At 39.4% G+C, this 16,514-nt stretch overlaps 1 protein-coding gene across 1 annotated transcript in view; it reads right to left on the reverse strand.

Moving 5' to 3' along the window:
• Nucleotides 1-16,514, reverse strand: part of pgr (progesterone receptor) — a 48,677-nt gene that overhangs the window by 13,702 nt on the left and 18,461 nt on the right. Inside the window, exons 3-7 of the mRNA XM_024137576.2 lie at nucleotides 12,116-12,232; nucleotides 10,924-11,105; nucleotides 10,591-10,711; nucleotides 1,023-1,167; nucleotides 750-880 (exon numbers count right to left, since the gene is read on the reverse strand). Coding sequence (XP_023993344.1) covers nucleotides 750-880; nucleotides 1,023-1,167; nucleotides 10,591-10,711; nucleotides 10,924-11,105; nucleotides 12,116-12,232 — 696 coding nt within the window. The remainder of the gene's footprint in view (nucleotides 1-749; nucleotides 881-1,022; nucleotides 1,168-10,590; nucleotides 10,712-10,923; nucleotides 11,106-12,115; nucleotides 12,233-16,514) is intronic.

Raw genomic sequence — 16,514 nt, forward strand, 5'->3', positions numbered from 1 at the left:
CCCGTGTAAATATGCAGTGTGAAATATCCTGTGTAAATATACAGTGCGAAATATACAGTGTGCAATATCCAGTGTAAATATGCAGCCACAAAGACCTACTATTTATTCTCCTGAAGTACCAGGTGAAAAGTGAGAGAGCCAGTGACATAAATAGTGACAATATGTTTGTTTTTTAGGGCTTACAACATCACGGTCTGTGTACCCTGTGTTTAACTTCATATTTATCTTAATCTTGATTTTACTTTAATAACTTTGTGGATATGTCAACTACTCTCATAAAATTTGTATTCACTTTTTAGAACTAAAGTCCCTTTGGATTTCTTGAGACCTGACCATGAACTTGTTTTCGATGGCTTCAGTCTCTGTTCATGTAAAGGTCAATGTAAAAATGTTACTTAATAACAGCTGCTTCATAAATCCTCCCTTGTCCCAGTTCACTTTTTTTCCCAGTTCAACAACACATTATGAAACACTGTATATTTCTACATCTGGTGGCAATATATGTGTCCCAAATTGAACCCTGTTCCCTATATAGTTGGTTACTTCTGACCAGAGCCATATGGGCTATATGGGACAGTGCACCATTTAGCACAGAGATAATAATGTAACCAAGACTTTACCAACTGCTTCAGATCTCTTCTGTTTGTTCTTATTTGAGCCTAACAGAAGTCTGTGGGCCAGGAAAGGTAGCGTAGGGTCATCAGTCAATGTAATGTTTTAAAGAGGAAATGGTACTGTGTTGTGTTTACCAGTGTTGAGAATCATGATGGCTTTCATACAGAGGAACTCCTCTTTGGTGACTTGGAGGCTGGTAAACTCCTGAGGGATGAACTGCATGGCCAGACACAGATCATAAATGGGAGATCTCCTCATACGATCCCTGGGAGACAATTACAATATTAATATTGAGATATATCATCGTGGGATTTTATTGTTTTAACTAAATAGTTGGATAAGTGGGGGGGGGGGAAAGGTTTAATTTTAAATTAAGATTTTAAATATAGAACATTAACACAACTTACTGGCTAAGGATAAGATCAGGAGCAAAGTATAAGTATTCACTGGTGACATTCTGGAAAGATCTCCAGCCCAGCGAGAACACCATCAGGTTCATCCAGGAGTACTGGATGAGGGTCATCTGGTCGTTGATGTGGAGGCTACGGAACCCTGTCAACAAACCAGAGACAAGAATATGGGAATGTTTTCAATAAAGTTATTTTTTACTTGCAATGACCGTGATGTGTGTTTGTTTCGACCGACCTTACTTGAATGCACTTGACTGTAAGTCACTCCGGATAAGAGGGTCTGCTAAATGACCAAAACATCAATGTAAAAAGGGCCTGCTAAATGACCAAAACATCCATGTTAAAAGGGTCTGCTAAATGACCAAAACATCCATGTTAAAAGGGTCTGCTAAATGACCAAAACATCAATGTTAAAAGTAGGAAAAATAACCTTTATACATACATATCTACTGTCATTTGAGTTGAAATGGTTCATTACCTCTATTCATACTCATCAAATCAAACTGTATTTGTCACATGCGCTGAATACAACAAGTGTAGACCTTACAGTGAAATGCTTATTTACAATACCTTAACCAACAGTGCAGTTCAAGAAAAGTTAAGAAAGTATTTACCAAATAGACGAAAGTAAAAAATTATAATAAAAAGTAACACAATAAGAATAACAATACCGAGGCTATATACAGGGGCTACTGGTACCGAGTCAGTGTGCAGAGGTACAGGTTAGTTGAGGTAATTTGTACATGTAGGTAGGGGGGAAGTGACTATGCATAAATAATAAACAAAGAGTAGCAGCAGTGTACAAAAGAGGTAGAAGCTGTTGAGGAGCCTTTTGTTCCTAGACTTGGCACTCCGGTACCACTTACCCTGCGGTAGCAGAGAAAACAGTCTATACTGGTGACTGGAGTCTCTGACAATTTTATGGGCTTTCCTCTGACACCGCCTATTATATAGGTCCTGGATGGCAGGAAGTTTGGCTCCAGTGATGTACTGGGCCATTCGCACTACCCTCTGTAGATTCTTACGGTCAGATGCCGAGCAGTTGCCATACCAGGCGGTGATGCAACCGGTCAGGATGCTCTCGATGGTGCAGCTGTAGAACCTTTTGAGGATCTGGGGACCCATGCCAAATCTTTTCAGTCCCCTGAGGGGGAAAACGTTTTGTCGTGCCCTCTTCACGACTGTCTTGGTATGTTTGGACCATGATAGTTTGTTGGTGATGTGGACACCAAGGAACTTGAAACTCTTGACCCGCTCCACTACAGCCCTATCGATGTTAATGGGGGCCTGTTCGGCCCGCCTTTTCCTGTAGTCCACGATCAGCTCCTTTGTCTTGCTCACATTGAAGGAGAGGTTGTTGTCCTGGCACCACACTGCCAGATCTCTGACCTCCTCCCTATATGCCGTCTCATCGTTGTCGGTGAGGCCTACCACTGTTGTGTTGTCTGCAAACATAATGATGGTGTTGGAGTCGTGTTTGGCCACTGGGGGATGGTCTGGTCGTGTAGGTATTACAGACTCGGTCAGGAAGAGGTTGAAAAAGTCAAGACACTTGACAGTTGGTCCACGCATGCTTTGAGTAATTCGTCTGGCCCAGCGGCATTTTGAATGTTGACCCGTTTAAAGGTTTTATTCACATCGGCTACCGAGAGCGTTATCACACAGTCATCCAGAACAGCTGGTGCTCTCGTGCATGCTTCAGTGTTGCTTACCTCGAAGCGAGCATAAAAGGCATTTAGCATTTAGCTCGTCTGGTAGGCTCGCGTCACTGGGCAGCTCGCGTCTGGGTTTACCTTTGGAGTCCATAATAGTTTTCAAGTCATGCCACATCCGACTCATCTACTGTCTTTTGAGTTGAAATGGTTCATTACCTTTATTCATATATATAGTATCTACGGTCATTCATACGTATCTGCTGTCATTTGAGTTTAAATGGCTCAATATCTTTATTCATACTTACTGTATCTGCTGTCATTTGAGTTGAAATGGTTCATTACCTCTATTCATATGTATCTGCTGTAATTTGAGTTGAAATGGTTTATTATGTAAATAGCAACGTTATCATCTTATCAAGTTATTATCAAGAACAAGTTGTTCTGCTCCATTTGAAGTACAGCAGGTGATGCGTATCAGAGTGTAGTAAGCTAGCGACTTAGTCACCCTAGTAACAGTCATACACTGTTGTAGATATATCACTGCTGGTCAACCATAATGGTAGATATATCACTACTGGTCAACCATAATGGTAGATATATCACTGCTGGTCAACCATAATGGTAGATATATCACTACTGGTCAACCATAATGGTAGATATATCACTACTGGTCAACCATAATGGTAGATATATCACTACTGGTCAACCATAATGGTAGATATATCATACGGTTCAACATAATGGTAAGATATATCACTATAGGTCAATCATAATGGTAAATATATTACTATAGGTCAACATAATGGTAGATATATCATTACTGGTCAACCATAATGGTAGATATATACTATAGGTCAACATAATGGTAGATATATCACTATAGGTCAACATAATGGTAGATATATCATTACTGGTCAACATAATGGTAGATATATCACTATAGGTCAACATAATGGTAGATATATCATTACTGGTCAACATAATGGTAGATATATCACTACAGGTCAACATAATGGTAGATATATCACTATAGGTCAACATAATGGTAGATATATATCATTACTGGTCAACCATAATGGTAGCAACATAACTGCTTGTCAATCATAATGGTAGCTATATCTCTGGTATTTTGACATCTTGGCATAGTTCTGTTATAATCTCCACCCGGCACCGCAGAAGAGGACTGGCCACCCCTCATAGCCTGGTTCCTCTCTAGGTTTCTTCCTAGGTTTTGGCCTTTCTAGGGAGTTTTTCCTAGCCGCCGTGCTTCTACACCTGCATTGCTTGCTGTTTGGGTTTTTAGGCTGGGTTTCTGTACAGCACTTTGAGATATCAGCTGATGTACGAAGGGCTATATAAAATAAACTTGATTTGATTTTGATTTGATTTGGTCAACCATAATGTAGCTATATCTCTGGTCAACCATAATGGTAGATATATCACTACAGGTCAACATAATGGTAGATATATCACTACTGGTCATCCATAATGGTAGCAACATAACTGCTGGTCAACCATAATGGTAGCTATATCTCTGGTCAACCATAATGGTAGCTATATCTCTGGTCAACCATAATGGTAGCAACATAACTGCTGGTCAACCATAATGGTAGCTATCTCTCTGGTCAACCATAATGGTAGCTATATCTCTGGTCAACCAAAATGGTAGCTATATATCTGGTCAACCATAATGGTAGCTATATCTCTGGTCAACCATAATGGTAGATATATCTCTGGTCAACCATAATGGTAGATATATATCTGGTCAACCATAATGGTAGCTATATCTCTGGTCAACCATAATGGTAGTTATATCTCTGGTCACCCATAATGGTAGATATATATCTGGTCAACCATAATGGTAGCTATATCTCTGGTCAACCATAATGGTAGCTATATCTCTGGTCAACCATAATGGTAGATATATATCTGGTCAACCATAATGGTAGCTATATCTCTGGTCAACCATAATGGTAGCTATATCTCTGGCAACCATAATGGTAGCTATATCTCTGGTCAACCATAATGGTAGCTATATCTCTGTTCAACCATAATGGTAGATATATCTCTGGTCAACCATAATGGTAGCTATATCTCTGGTCAACCATAATGGTAGATAATCTCTGGTCAACCATAATGGTAGCTATATCTCTGGTCAACCATAATGGTAGATATATCTCTGGTCAACCATAATGGTAGCTATATTCTCTGGTCAACCATAATGGTAGATATATCTCTGGTCAACCATAATGGTAGCTATATCTCTGGTCAACCATAATGGTAGATATATATCTGGTCACCATAATGGTAGCTAATCTCTGGTCAACCATAATTGCTTTGCAGCTTTTGATCTGGCTTGTATTAAATGGTGTGTGTTTCATAATAACAAATGTCAAATCATTACCTCTCCTTATGGGAACTGGCCTTCCCTCCCTGTCAAATCATTACCTCTCCTTATGGGAACTGGCCTTCCTCCCTGTCAAATCATTACCTCTCCTTATGGGAACTGGCCTTCCCTCCCTGTCAAATCATTACCTCTCCTTATGGGAACTGGCCTTCCCTCCCTGTCAAATCATTACCTCTCCTTATGGGAACTGCCTTCCCCCCTGTCAAATCATTACCTCTCCTTCCCTCCTGTCAAATCATTACCTCTCCTTATGGGAACTGGCTCCCTCCCTGTCAAATCATTACCTCTCCTTATGGGAACTGGCCTTCCCTCCCTGTCAAATCGTTACCTCTCCTTATGGAACTGGCCTTCCCTCCCTGTCAAATCATTACCTCTCCTTTGGGAACTGGCCTTCCCTCCTGTCAAATCATTACCTCTCCTTATGGGAACCAAGGAGAGGAGTCCACAGACTACAAGGAGTGGAATCCACAGACTACAAGGAGTGGAGTCCACAGACTACAAGGAGTGGAGTCCACAGACTACAAGGAGTGGAGTCCACAGACTACAAGGAGTGGAATGTCAGCATAAAACAGGTCTGGATTTCAGGCTACAAACAAGGTGCTTCTGCTGACATGTTACTTGTGTTCTTCTTACATAGGCATTCTGTCCACAGAGATTATTTTAAATGACATGACATATGACATGACATATGACATGACAGACAGTATGGATTCTATATGACAAGACATACAGTATGGATTTTATATGACATGACATACAGTTGGATTCTATATGACATGACATACGTATGGATTTTATTGACATGACATACAGTATGGATTTATATGGAATGAATAAAGTATGGTTTTTATATGACATGACATACAGTATGGATTCTATATGGCATGACATACAGTATGGATTCTATATAACATGACATACAGCATGGATTCTATATGACATGACATACAGTATGGATTCTATATGACATGACATACAGTATGGATTCTATATAACATGACATAAAGTATGGATTCTATATGAACGACATAAAGTATGGATTCTATATGACATGACATACGTATGGATTCTATATGTCATGACATTCAGTATAGATTCTAAATGACATGACATACAGTATGGATTATATATGACATGACATACAGTATGGATTCTAAATGACATGACATACAGTACAGATTCTAAATGACATGACATACAGTATGGATTCATATGACATGACATACAGTATGGATTCTATATGACATGACATACAGTATAGATTCTAAATGACATGACATAAAGTATGGATTCTATATGACATGACATACAGTATGGATTCTATATGACATGACATACCGTATGGATTCTATATGACAAGCATACAGTATGGATTCTAAATGACATAACATAAAGTATCGATTCTATATGACATGACATAAAGTATGGATTCTATATGACATGACATACAGTATGGATTCTATATGACATGACATACCGTATGGATTCTATATGACATGACATACAGTATGATTTTATATGACATGACATACAGTATGGATTCTATTGGCATGAATAAAGTATGGATTCTATATAACATGACATACAGCATGGATTCTATATGACATGACATACAGTATGGATTCTATATGAATGACATACAGTATGGATTCTATATAACATGATAAAGTATGGATTCTATATGACACGACATAAAGTATGGATTCTATATGACATGACATACAGTATGGGTCTATATGTCATGACATTCAGTATAGATTCTAAATGACATGACATACAGTATGGATTATATATGACATGACATACAGTATGGTTTCTAAATGACATGACATACAGTACAGATTCTAAATGACATGACATACAGTATGGATTCTATATGACATGACATACAGTATGGATTCTATATGACATGACATACAGTATAGATTCTAAATGACATGACATACAGTATGGATTCTATATGACATGACATACAGTATAGATTCTAAATGACATGACATAAAGTATGGATTCTATATGACACGACATAAAGTATGGATTCTATATGACTTGACATACGTATGGATTCTATATGTCATGACATACAGTATGGATTTTATATGACATGACATACGTATGGATTCTATATGGCATGACATAAAGTATGGATTCTATATAACATGACATACAGCATGGATTCTATATGACATGACATACAGTATGAGATTCTATATGACATGATATACGTATGGATTCTATATGAAATGACATACAGTATGGATTTTATATGACATGACATACAGTATGGATTCTATATGACATGACATACAGAATGATTCTATATGTGACATACAGTATGGATTCTATATGACATGACATACAGTATGGATTCTATATGACATGACATACCGTATGGATTCTATATGACATGACATACAGTATGGATTTTATATGACATGACATAAAGTATGGATTCTATATAACATGACATAGAGCATGAATTCTATATGACATGATATACGTATGGATTCTATATGAATGACATAAAGTATGGATTCTATATGACATGACATAAAGTATGGATTCTATATGACATGACATACAGTATGGATTCTATATGTCATGACATTCAGTATAGATTCTAAATGACATGACATACAGTATGGATTATATATGACATGACATACAGTATGGATTCTAAATGACATGCATACAGTACGGATTCTAAATGACATGACATACAGTATGGATTCTATATGACATGACATACAGTATGGATTCTATATGACATGACATACAGTATAGATTCTAAATGACATGAATACAGTATGGATTCTATATGACATGACATACAGTATAGATTCTAAATGACATGACATACAGTATGGATTCTATATGACATGACATAAAGTATGGATTTATATGACATGACAAACAGTATGGATTCTATATGACATGACATACAGTATGGATTCTATATGACATGACAAACAGTATGAATTCTATATGACATGATATACAGTATGGATTCTATATGACATGACATACAGTATGGATTCTATATGACATGACATACAGTATGGATTCTATATGACATGACATACAGTATGAATTCTACATGACATGATATACAGTATGTATTCTATATGACATGACATACAGTATGGATTCTATATGACATGAAATACAGTATGGATTCTATATGACATGACATACAGTATGGATTCTATATGACATGCCATACAGTATGGATTCTATATGACATGATATACAGTATGGATTCTATATGTCATGACATACAGTATGGATTCTATATGACATGACATACAGTATGGATTCTATATGACATGAAAAACAGTATTGATTCTATATGACATGACATACAGTATGGATTCTATAGACATGACATACAGTATGGATTCTATATGACATGACATACAGTATGGATTCTATATGACATGATATACAGTATGGATCTATATGTCATGACATACAGTATGGATTCTATTTGACATGACATACAGTATGGATTCTTTATGACATGAAAAACAGTATGGATTCTATATGACATGACATACAGTATGGATTATATATGACATGGCATACAGTATGGATTCTATATAACATGACATACAGTATGGATTCTATATGACATGACATACAGTATTGATTCTATATGACATGACATACAGTATGAATTATAATGACATGCCATACAGTATGGATTCTATATGACATACAGTATGGATTCTATATGATATGACATACAGTATGGATTCTATTACATGACATACAGTATGGATTCTATATGTCATTCTATGATTCTACCTACAAGTTAGTGTTTTGAATGATATTATCCAAAGCTGGGATGATACTAAGAGGTTACCAGTAGTTATAAAGGGTGTTTAGGAGGTTACCAGTAGTGATAAAGGGTGTTTAGGAGGTTACCAGTAGTTATAAATGGTGTTTAGGAGGTTACCAGTAGTTATAAATGGTGTTTAGGAGGTTACCAGTAGTTATAAAGGGTGTTTAAGAGGTTACCAGTAGTGATAAAGGGTGTTTAGGAGGTTACCAGTCGTTATAAAGTGTGTTTAGGAGGTTACCAGTAGTTATAAAGTGTGTTTAGGAGGTTACCAGTAGTTATAAAGGTGTTTAGGAGGTTACCAGTCGTTATAAAGTGTGTTTAGGAGGTTACCAGTAGTTATAAAGTGTGTTTAGGAGTTACCAGTAGTTATAAAGTGTGTTTAGGAGGTTACCGTCGTTATAAAGTGTGTTTAGGAGGTTACCAGTCGTTATAAAGTGTGTTTAGGAGGTTACCAGTAGTTATAAAGGGTGTTTAGGAGGTTACCCGTAGTTATAACGGGTGTTTAGGAGGTTACCAGTAGTGATACAGGGTGTTTAGGAGGTTACCAGTAGTGATAAAGGGTGTTTAGGAGGTTACCAGTCGTTATAAAGTGTGTTTAGGAGGTTACCAGTCGTTATAAAGTGTGTTTAGGAGGTTACCAGTAGTTATAAAGTGTGTTAGGAGGTTACCAGTAGTTATAAAGTGTGTTTAGGAGGTTACCAGTCGTTATAAAGTGTGTTTAGGAGGTTACCAGTCGTTATAAAGTGTGTTTAGGAGGTTACCAGTAGTTAATAAGGGTGTTTAGGAGGTTACCCGTAGTTATAACGGGTGTTAGGAGGTTACCAGTAGTGATACAGGGTGTTTAGGAGGTTACCAGTAGTTATAAAGGGTGCTTAGGAGGTTACCAGTAGTGATAAAGGGTGTTTAGGAGGTTACCAGTAGTGATACAGGGTGTTTAGGAGGTTACCAGTAGTGATACAGGGTGTTTCGTGACTTTGAAAAGAGAAGAAAGGATTGGTCGTACTTTCCACATGGTCTCCCTGGCTGTATCTCTGCCTGCCAGTGTTAGGGAGTGAGACCTTCGCTGCAGAACGCTGGTGACTGTTGGTGGCCATGGTTAGGGTGTGGTAACCATGGAGACCATGGTGAGTGTGTTGGCCCTGAGGAAGCCTTGCCCATAGAGCTCTGTTCAAAAGTAGTGCATTATATAGGGAATAGTGTGCCTTAGGGCTCTGGTCTAAAGTAGTGCACTATATAGGGAATATGGTTCCATGGGGCTCTGGTCTAAAGTAGTGCACTATATAGGGAATAGTGTGTTATTTGGGAAGCAAACATAGACTTATACCACAAGTCAGCCCTGAATACAGTTATTCTGTTACCTGGCACACCTAACCAAGGCATCTGCAGGCTACTACTGCTGTCTGTATGTGGTTCAGGTTGACTCCAGAACTCATATGGACCAATCCTAACTTGGATACACATGGGTGAAAACCTTCCATTTTACATCAGTATATGAAGTGTGAACGTGTTACGTGTGCAGATGTCAAGTTTAGGATATCAAACCAGTTGACATTCTTCCTCCTGTTACTTGATCACCGGATGAATCACAGTCTTTATAAGACATTCATAAACCATACATACAGTTCTTTATAACACAGTTCATATTCTTCCTGCTATTACCTGGCAGGGACTTGGACCACCGGACGATCCACATCAGCTGTCTATCACACAGTCTGTTGAGACTGTTGAGGAGAAGGTGTGGCATGTCCGGCTGGGAGTTGTCGTAGCCAGAGTACACCACCTGGTAGACGGAGAGATGATTCATCCCTGAATGTCAATCCATTGTCAGCAGCAGGACAATACATAAAGCATAAAGTGCCTATGATGAATATGAAACCTAACTTGTCCTTCAGTCAAATGTTCCCTTAGTCATGCATTGAAGTCAATAGGAGACTAAGTTACAATTAGACTTTGAGGTTAGGATTCGCCCCTAAATCAGCAACTCCGACCCACCTCAGGCTCAATGCTCTCCAGAATGCTGATGATCTGAGGGGAGAGCTGAAGCTCGTTGAGGCCAGGCATGCAGGGTAGAGAGGCCAGGGCCTGACCATCCCCCAGGGCTGATAAGGGCCCCTGGAACATCAAGGCTGGGGCCAGACCTGCCTTCAGGGCCCCGAAACGCTTCAGCTTCCTCCCTGTGACGATAATTTCCCCGAGGGTCAGTTAAAACATGTGAAGAGTACAAGGAAACACTTGTTATTCACATACTGTATGTAGAGGGCTGAATGGTATGGGGCTGAATGAAATGAAGATGAGGTTCAGCATCTATGAAAGGCTTCATTAAGATGTGATCAGATGTGTCGGCTGACATAAGATAAAATATATACTTTTAAAAAATATATATATTGTTTCAGGTTTAGTTTGTCTGGATAAAAAAAATGCTACAAAATAATTACTGTAATGCATTTATTTTTCTCTAAGTTGTAATTTTTGCTGAATGGTACGACCTTGAACGGTTGACTGATTTTAAACCCGTAATATAACACACTTACTCCTCCTCAATAACCCATGACACATAAAATGTTTCAAATAAAAGGTCAGACAAAGGCTACTACAAGAGCACTTTCGTTTTTGAATAAACTGTTTACCCATACAGATGTAGGATCTTAATTTGAGCCAAATTGCTACAGCAGGAAGATAATCCTGCAGCAACAGGAAATTTGAATTATTATGTCGTTTATAATTAATGGACATTTTTGTAGGGGTTAATACATTTTCCGTTAGGGAAAATCAAGCCTGAAAATTTCAAGGTGGAAATGACAAACTTCAGAAATAAATACACTACAAATGTAAAATGTCCTGCATTGCAGGAATGTTCTCCTGCAACATGGTGATCAAATTAAGATCCCACATCTGTGGTTCATTAAACAGCTAAAAGGTAATATCCTAAGGGAAAGAACATGTCAGATAGTACTGACAGGGGTTGATGATTTTGTTCATTTCCATGAAGTGTTTCGTCTCTGTGTGTGATCTGAAAGGCCCTGTGACCAATCTCCTTGACTGGAAATGATGATTTCAAAGTGTGTGACTCCTGCGTAAGATGAGAGGGTGTTAATTTGTAACCCCTTTAATGTGTTGTTCTCTAGATAATTGGGAAGGAGGGTAAGTAGAAGAGGAAGACAGAGAGACAGGACCACAAAGGTACCTCCGAGCATCATCCCAGCTTGGTAGCACTTCCTCAGGCGACACGCAGGGCAATTCTTTCTCCGTATCTTATCCACGATGCAGTCATTTCGACCGGCACAAAGATAGTTATGATGTCCTGTTGAATAGAAGAACAGAATACAGCTAATGTGGTTTAAAGTGTATTTTTTAGAATTACTTTTCAAAGGCAATCATCTCAAAGAGAGGTGGGTTCTCTAAGGCTCTTCCGCTAATATTGTCTAATAGAGATGGGTTCTCTAAGGCGCCTCCGTAATATTGTCTAATGGAGATGGGTTCTCTAAGGCTCTCCGAATATTGTCTAATAGAGATGGGTTCTCTAAGGCTCTCTGTAATATTGTCTAATAGAGATGGGTTCTCTAAGGCTCTCTGTAATATTGTCTAATAGAGATGGGTTCTCTAAGCCTCTCTGTAATATTGTCTAATAGAGATGGGTTCTCTAAGGCTCTCTGTAATATTGTCTAATAGAGATGGGTTCTCTAAGCCTCTCTGTAATATGTTCTAATAGAGGTGGGTTTCTCTAAGGCTCTCCGTAATATTGTCTAACGGAGATGGTTTCTCTAAGGCTCTCCATAATATTGTTTAATATAGATGGGTTCTACTAGGATGTCTGTAATATTGTTGAATGGAGGTGGGTTCTCTAAGGCTCTCCGTAATATTGTCTAACGGAGATGGGTTCTCTAAGGCTCTCCATAATATTGTTTAATATAGATGGGTTCTACTAGGATGTCTGTAATATTGTTGAATGGAGGTGGGTTCTCTAAGGCTCTCCGTAATATTGTCTAATAGAGATGGGTTCTCTAAGGCGCTCCGTAATATTGTCTAATGGAGATGGGTTCTCTAAGGCTCTCCGTAATATTGTCTAATGGAGATGGGTTCTCTAAGGCGCTCCGTAATATTGTCTAATGGAGATGGGTTCTCTAAGGCGCTCCGTAATATTGTCTAATAGAGATGGGTTCTCTAAGGCTCTCTGTAATATTGTCTAATAGAGGTGGGTTCTCTAAGGCTCTCTGTAATATTGTTGAATGGAGGTGGGTTCTCTAAGGCTCTCCGTAATATTGTCTAACGGAGATGGGTTCTCTAAGGCTCTCCATAATATTGTTTAATATAGATGGGTTCTACTAGGATGTCTGTAATATTGTTGAATGGAGGTGGGTTCTCCAAGGCTCTCCGTAATATTGTCTAACGGAGATGGGTTCTCTAAGGCTCTCTGAAATAGTGTTTAATAGAGATGGGTTCTACTAGGCTCTCTGAAATAGTGTTTAATGGAGATGGGTTCTACTAGGCTCCCTGAAATAGTGTTTAATGGAGATGGGTTCTACTAGGCTCCCTGAAATAGTGTCCAATGGAGATGGGTTCTACTAGGCTCTCTGAAATAGTGTTTAATGGAGATGGGTTCTCCAAGGCTCTCTGAAATAGTGTTTAATGGAGATGGGTTCTACTAGGCTCTCTGAAATAGTGTTTAATAGAGATGGGTTCTACTAGGCTCTCTGAAATAGTGTTTAATGGAGATGGGTTCTACTAGGCTCCCTGAAATAGTGTTTAATGGAGATGGGTTCTACTAGGCTCTCTGAAATAGTGTTTAATGGAGATGGGTTCTACTAGGCTCTCTGAAATAGTGTTTAATAGAGATGGGTTCTACTAGGCTCCCTGAAATAGTGTTTAATGGAGATGGGTTCTACTAGGCTCCCTGTAATAGTGTTTAATAGAGATGGGTTCTACTAGGCTCCCTTAATAGTGTTTAATGGAGGTGGGTTCTACTAGGCTCCCTGTAATAGTGTTTAATGGAGATGGGTTCTACTAGGCTCTCTGTAATAGTGTTTAATGGAGATGGGTTTCTACTAGGCTCCCTGTAATAGTGTTTAATGGAGATGGGGTCTACTAGGCTCTCTGTAATAGTGTTTAATGGGAGATGGGTTCTACTAGGCTCCCTGTAATAGTGTTTAATGGAGATGGGTTCTACTAGGCTCTCTGAAATAGTGTTTAATGGAGATGGGTTCTACTAGGCTCCCTGTAATAGTGTTTAATGGAGATGGGTTCTACTAGGCTCCCTGAAATAGTGTTTAATGGAGATGGGTTCTACTAGGCTCCCTGAAATAGTGTCCAATGGAGATGGGTTCTACTAGGTCCCTGTAATAGTGTTTAATGGAGATGGGTTCTACTAGGCTCCCTGTAATAGTGTTTTAATGGAGATGGGTTCTACTAGGCTCCCTGAAATAGTGTTAATGGAGATGGGTTCTACTAGGCTCCCTGAAATAGTGTCCAATGAGATGGGTCTACTAGGCTCTCTAAATAGTGTCCAATGGAGATGGGTTCTACTAGGCTCTCTGAAATAGTGTTTAATGAGATGGGTTCTACTAGGCTCTCTGAAATAGTGTTTAATGGAGATGGGTTCTACTAGGCTCCCTGAAATAGTGTTTAATGGAGATGGGTTCTACTAGGCTCTCTGAAATAGTGTTTAATGGAGATGGGTTCTACTAGGCTCTCTGAAATAGTGTTTAATGGAGATGGGTTCTACTAGGCTCCCTGAAATAGTGTTTAATGGAGATGGGTTCTACTAGGCTCTCGAAATAGTGTTTAATGGAGATGGGTTCTACTAGGCTCTCTGTAATAGTGTTTAATGGAGATGGGTTCTACTAGCTCTCTGAAATAGTGTTTAATGGAGATGGTTCTACCAGGCTCCCTGAAATAGTGTTTAATGGATGGGTTCTACCAGGCTCCCTGAAATAGTGTTTAATGGAGATGGGTTCTACTAGGCTCCCTGAAATAGTGTTAATGAGATGGGTTCTACCAGGCTCTCTGTAATAGTGTTTAATGGAGATGGGTTCTACTAGGCTCTCTGAAATAGTGTTTAATGGAGGTGGGTTCTACTAGGCTCCCTGAAAAAGTGTCCAATGGAGATGGGTTCTACTAGGCTCTCTGAAATAGTGTTTAATGGAGATGGGTTCTCCAAGGCTCCCTGAAATAGTGTCCAATGGAGATGGGTATTATACTCTCAAGATTGAGAAAGTTTTTGAGAGCGAGAGAGAGAGGGGGGGTGAAAGGCAGGGAGAGAGATAAAAGAATGAGAAATGGGGGGAGTGAAAGGCAGAGAGACAATTTAGTGTCTGAAAGAGATGGAGAAAGAACACAAAAAAGAGCAGAGAGACACGACCATGATCAGACTGAGAGACAGTGACTATGGTCAGACTGAGAGACATGACTATGGTCAGACTGAGAGACATGACTATGGTCAGACTGAGAGACATGACTATGGTCAGACTGAGTGACATGACTATGGTCAGACTGAGAGACACGACTATGGTCAGACTGAGAGACATGACTATGATCAGACTGAGAGAGATGAACATGGTCAGACTGAATTACAAAACCATGGTCAGACTGAGAGACATGACTATGGTCAGACTGAGAGACATGACTATGGTCAGACTGAGAGACAAGACTATGGTCAGACTGAGAGACATGACTATGGTCAGACTGAGAGACATGAACATGGTCAGACTGAGAGACATGAACATGGTCAGACTGAATTACAAAACCATGGTCAGACTGAGAGTAACATGACGGGTGGAAATATATCCAGTACACTCAGATCTACAGGCCAGCACCAACACACATGATGATACACCGATATCTTGATGATGAGTTGATTAGTTTAAACGATCATGTCCAAGATGGCGTAACAGTCGGACGTGTGTTTGTCTTGTCCTGTCTCGTCCAGTGATTTGTGATGCTGCGTCATTTCCGGTCACAACTTGCAGACGTGTTGCTGTGTGTTTTGTTGCCAAACTTACTTTGCTACCTGACAACTTTACGGTTTTTACTTTTTAATTACCGTTTATATTTTTTGTTTTCCCCTCACTACTTTTTTTTTCATTCAACTTTTTCACTCCGGACACTTTATCTGTACACGGTTCGTCAGGACCTCCAACAGCCGAAGCTAAGTAGTAACATTAACATGGTGCCTTCTAATTGCAGTTGTTGTACTCATAATATACAGGAGAACGATCGCCTTACGGCGAGGATAGCTGTGCTGCAAGCCCAGCTTCAGACGCAATCGTTATGCAAGGGTAATTTCAGTGTAGGAAAGGATGAAACAGCGTCTGTGCCACCAGTAAGTACAGATAGTAACGTTAGTATAAATCCCCCCGCACAGTCCCCGCAGCCGGACAACTTTCTCATGGCTTCTGGAGGGAAATGCTGTAGGAATGCCCAACCGGTGTCGCTCATTCAGCCGACAGAAACTTTCAACCGGTTTTCCCCATTACGCAGCGAGTCGGAGTATGAGGCCGAGCCTTCTCTTGTCTCTACTCCTCTCGTTACGGGGTCTGAGACGCCGAAGCTTCCCACCATTAGCTCTGACAAATTGAAAACCCTAGTCA

The sequence above is a fragment of the Salvelinus sp. IW2-2015 genome, unplaced genomic scaffold, assembly GCF_002910315.2.
Source record: "Salvelinus sp. IW2-2015 unplaced genomic scaffold, ASM291031v2 Un_scaffold1244, whole genome shotgun sequence".
Classification (NCBI taxonomy): domain Eukaryota; kingdom Metazoa; phylum Chordata; class Actinopteri; order Salmoniformes; family Salmonidae; genus Salvelinus; species Salvelinus sp. IW2-2015.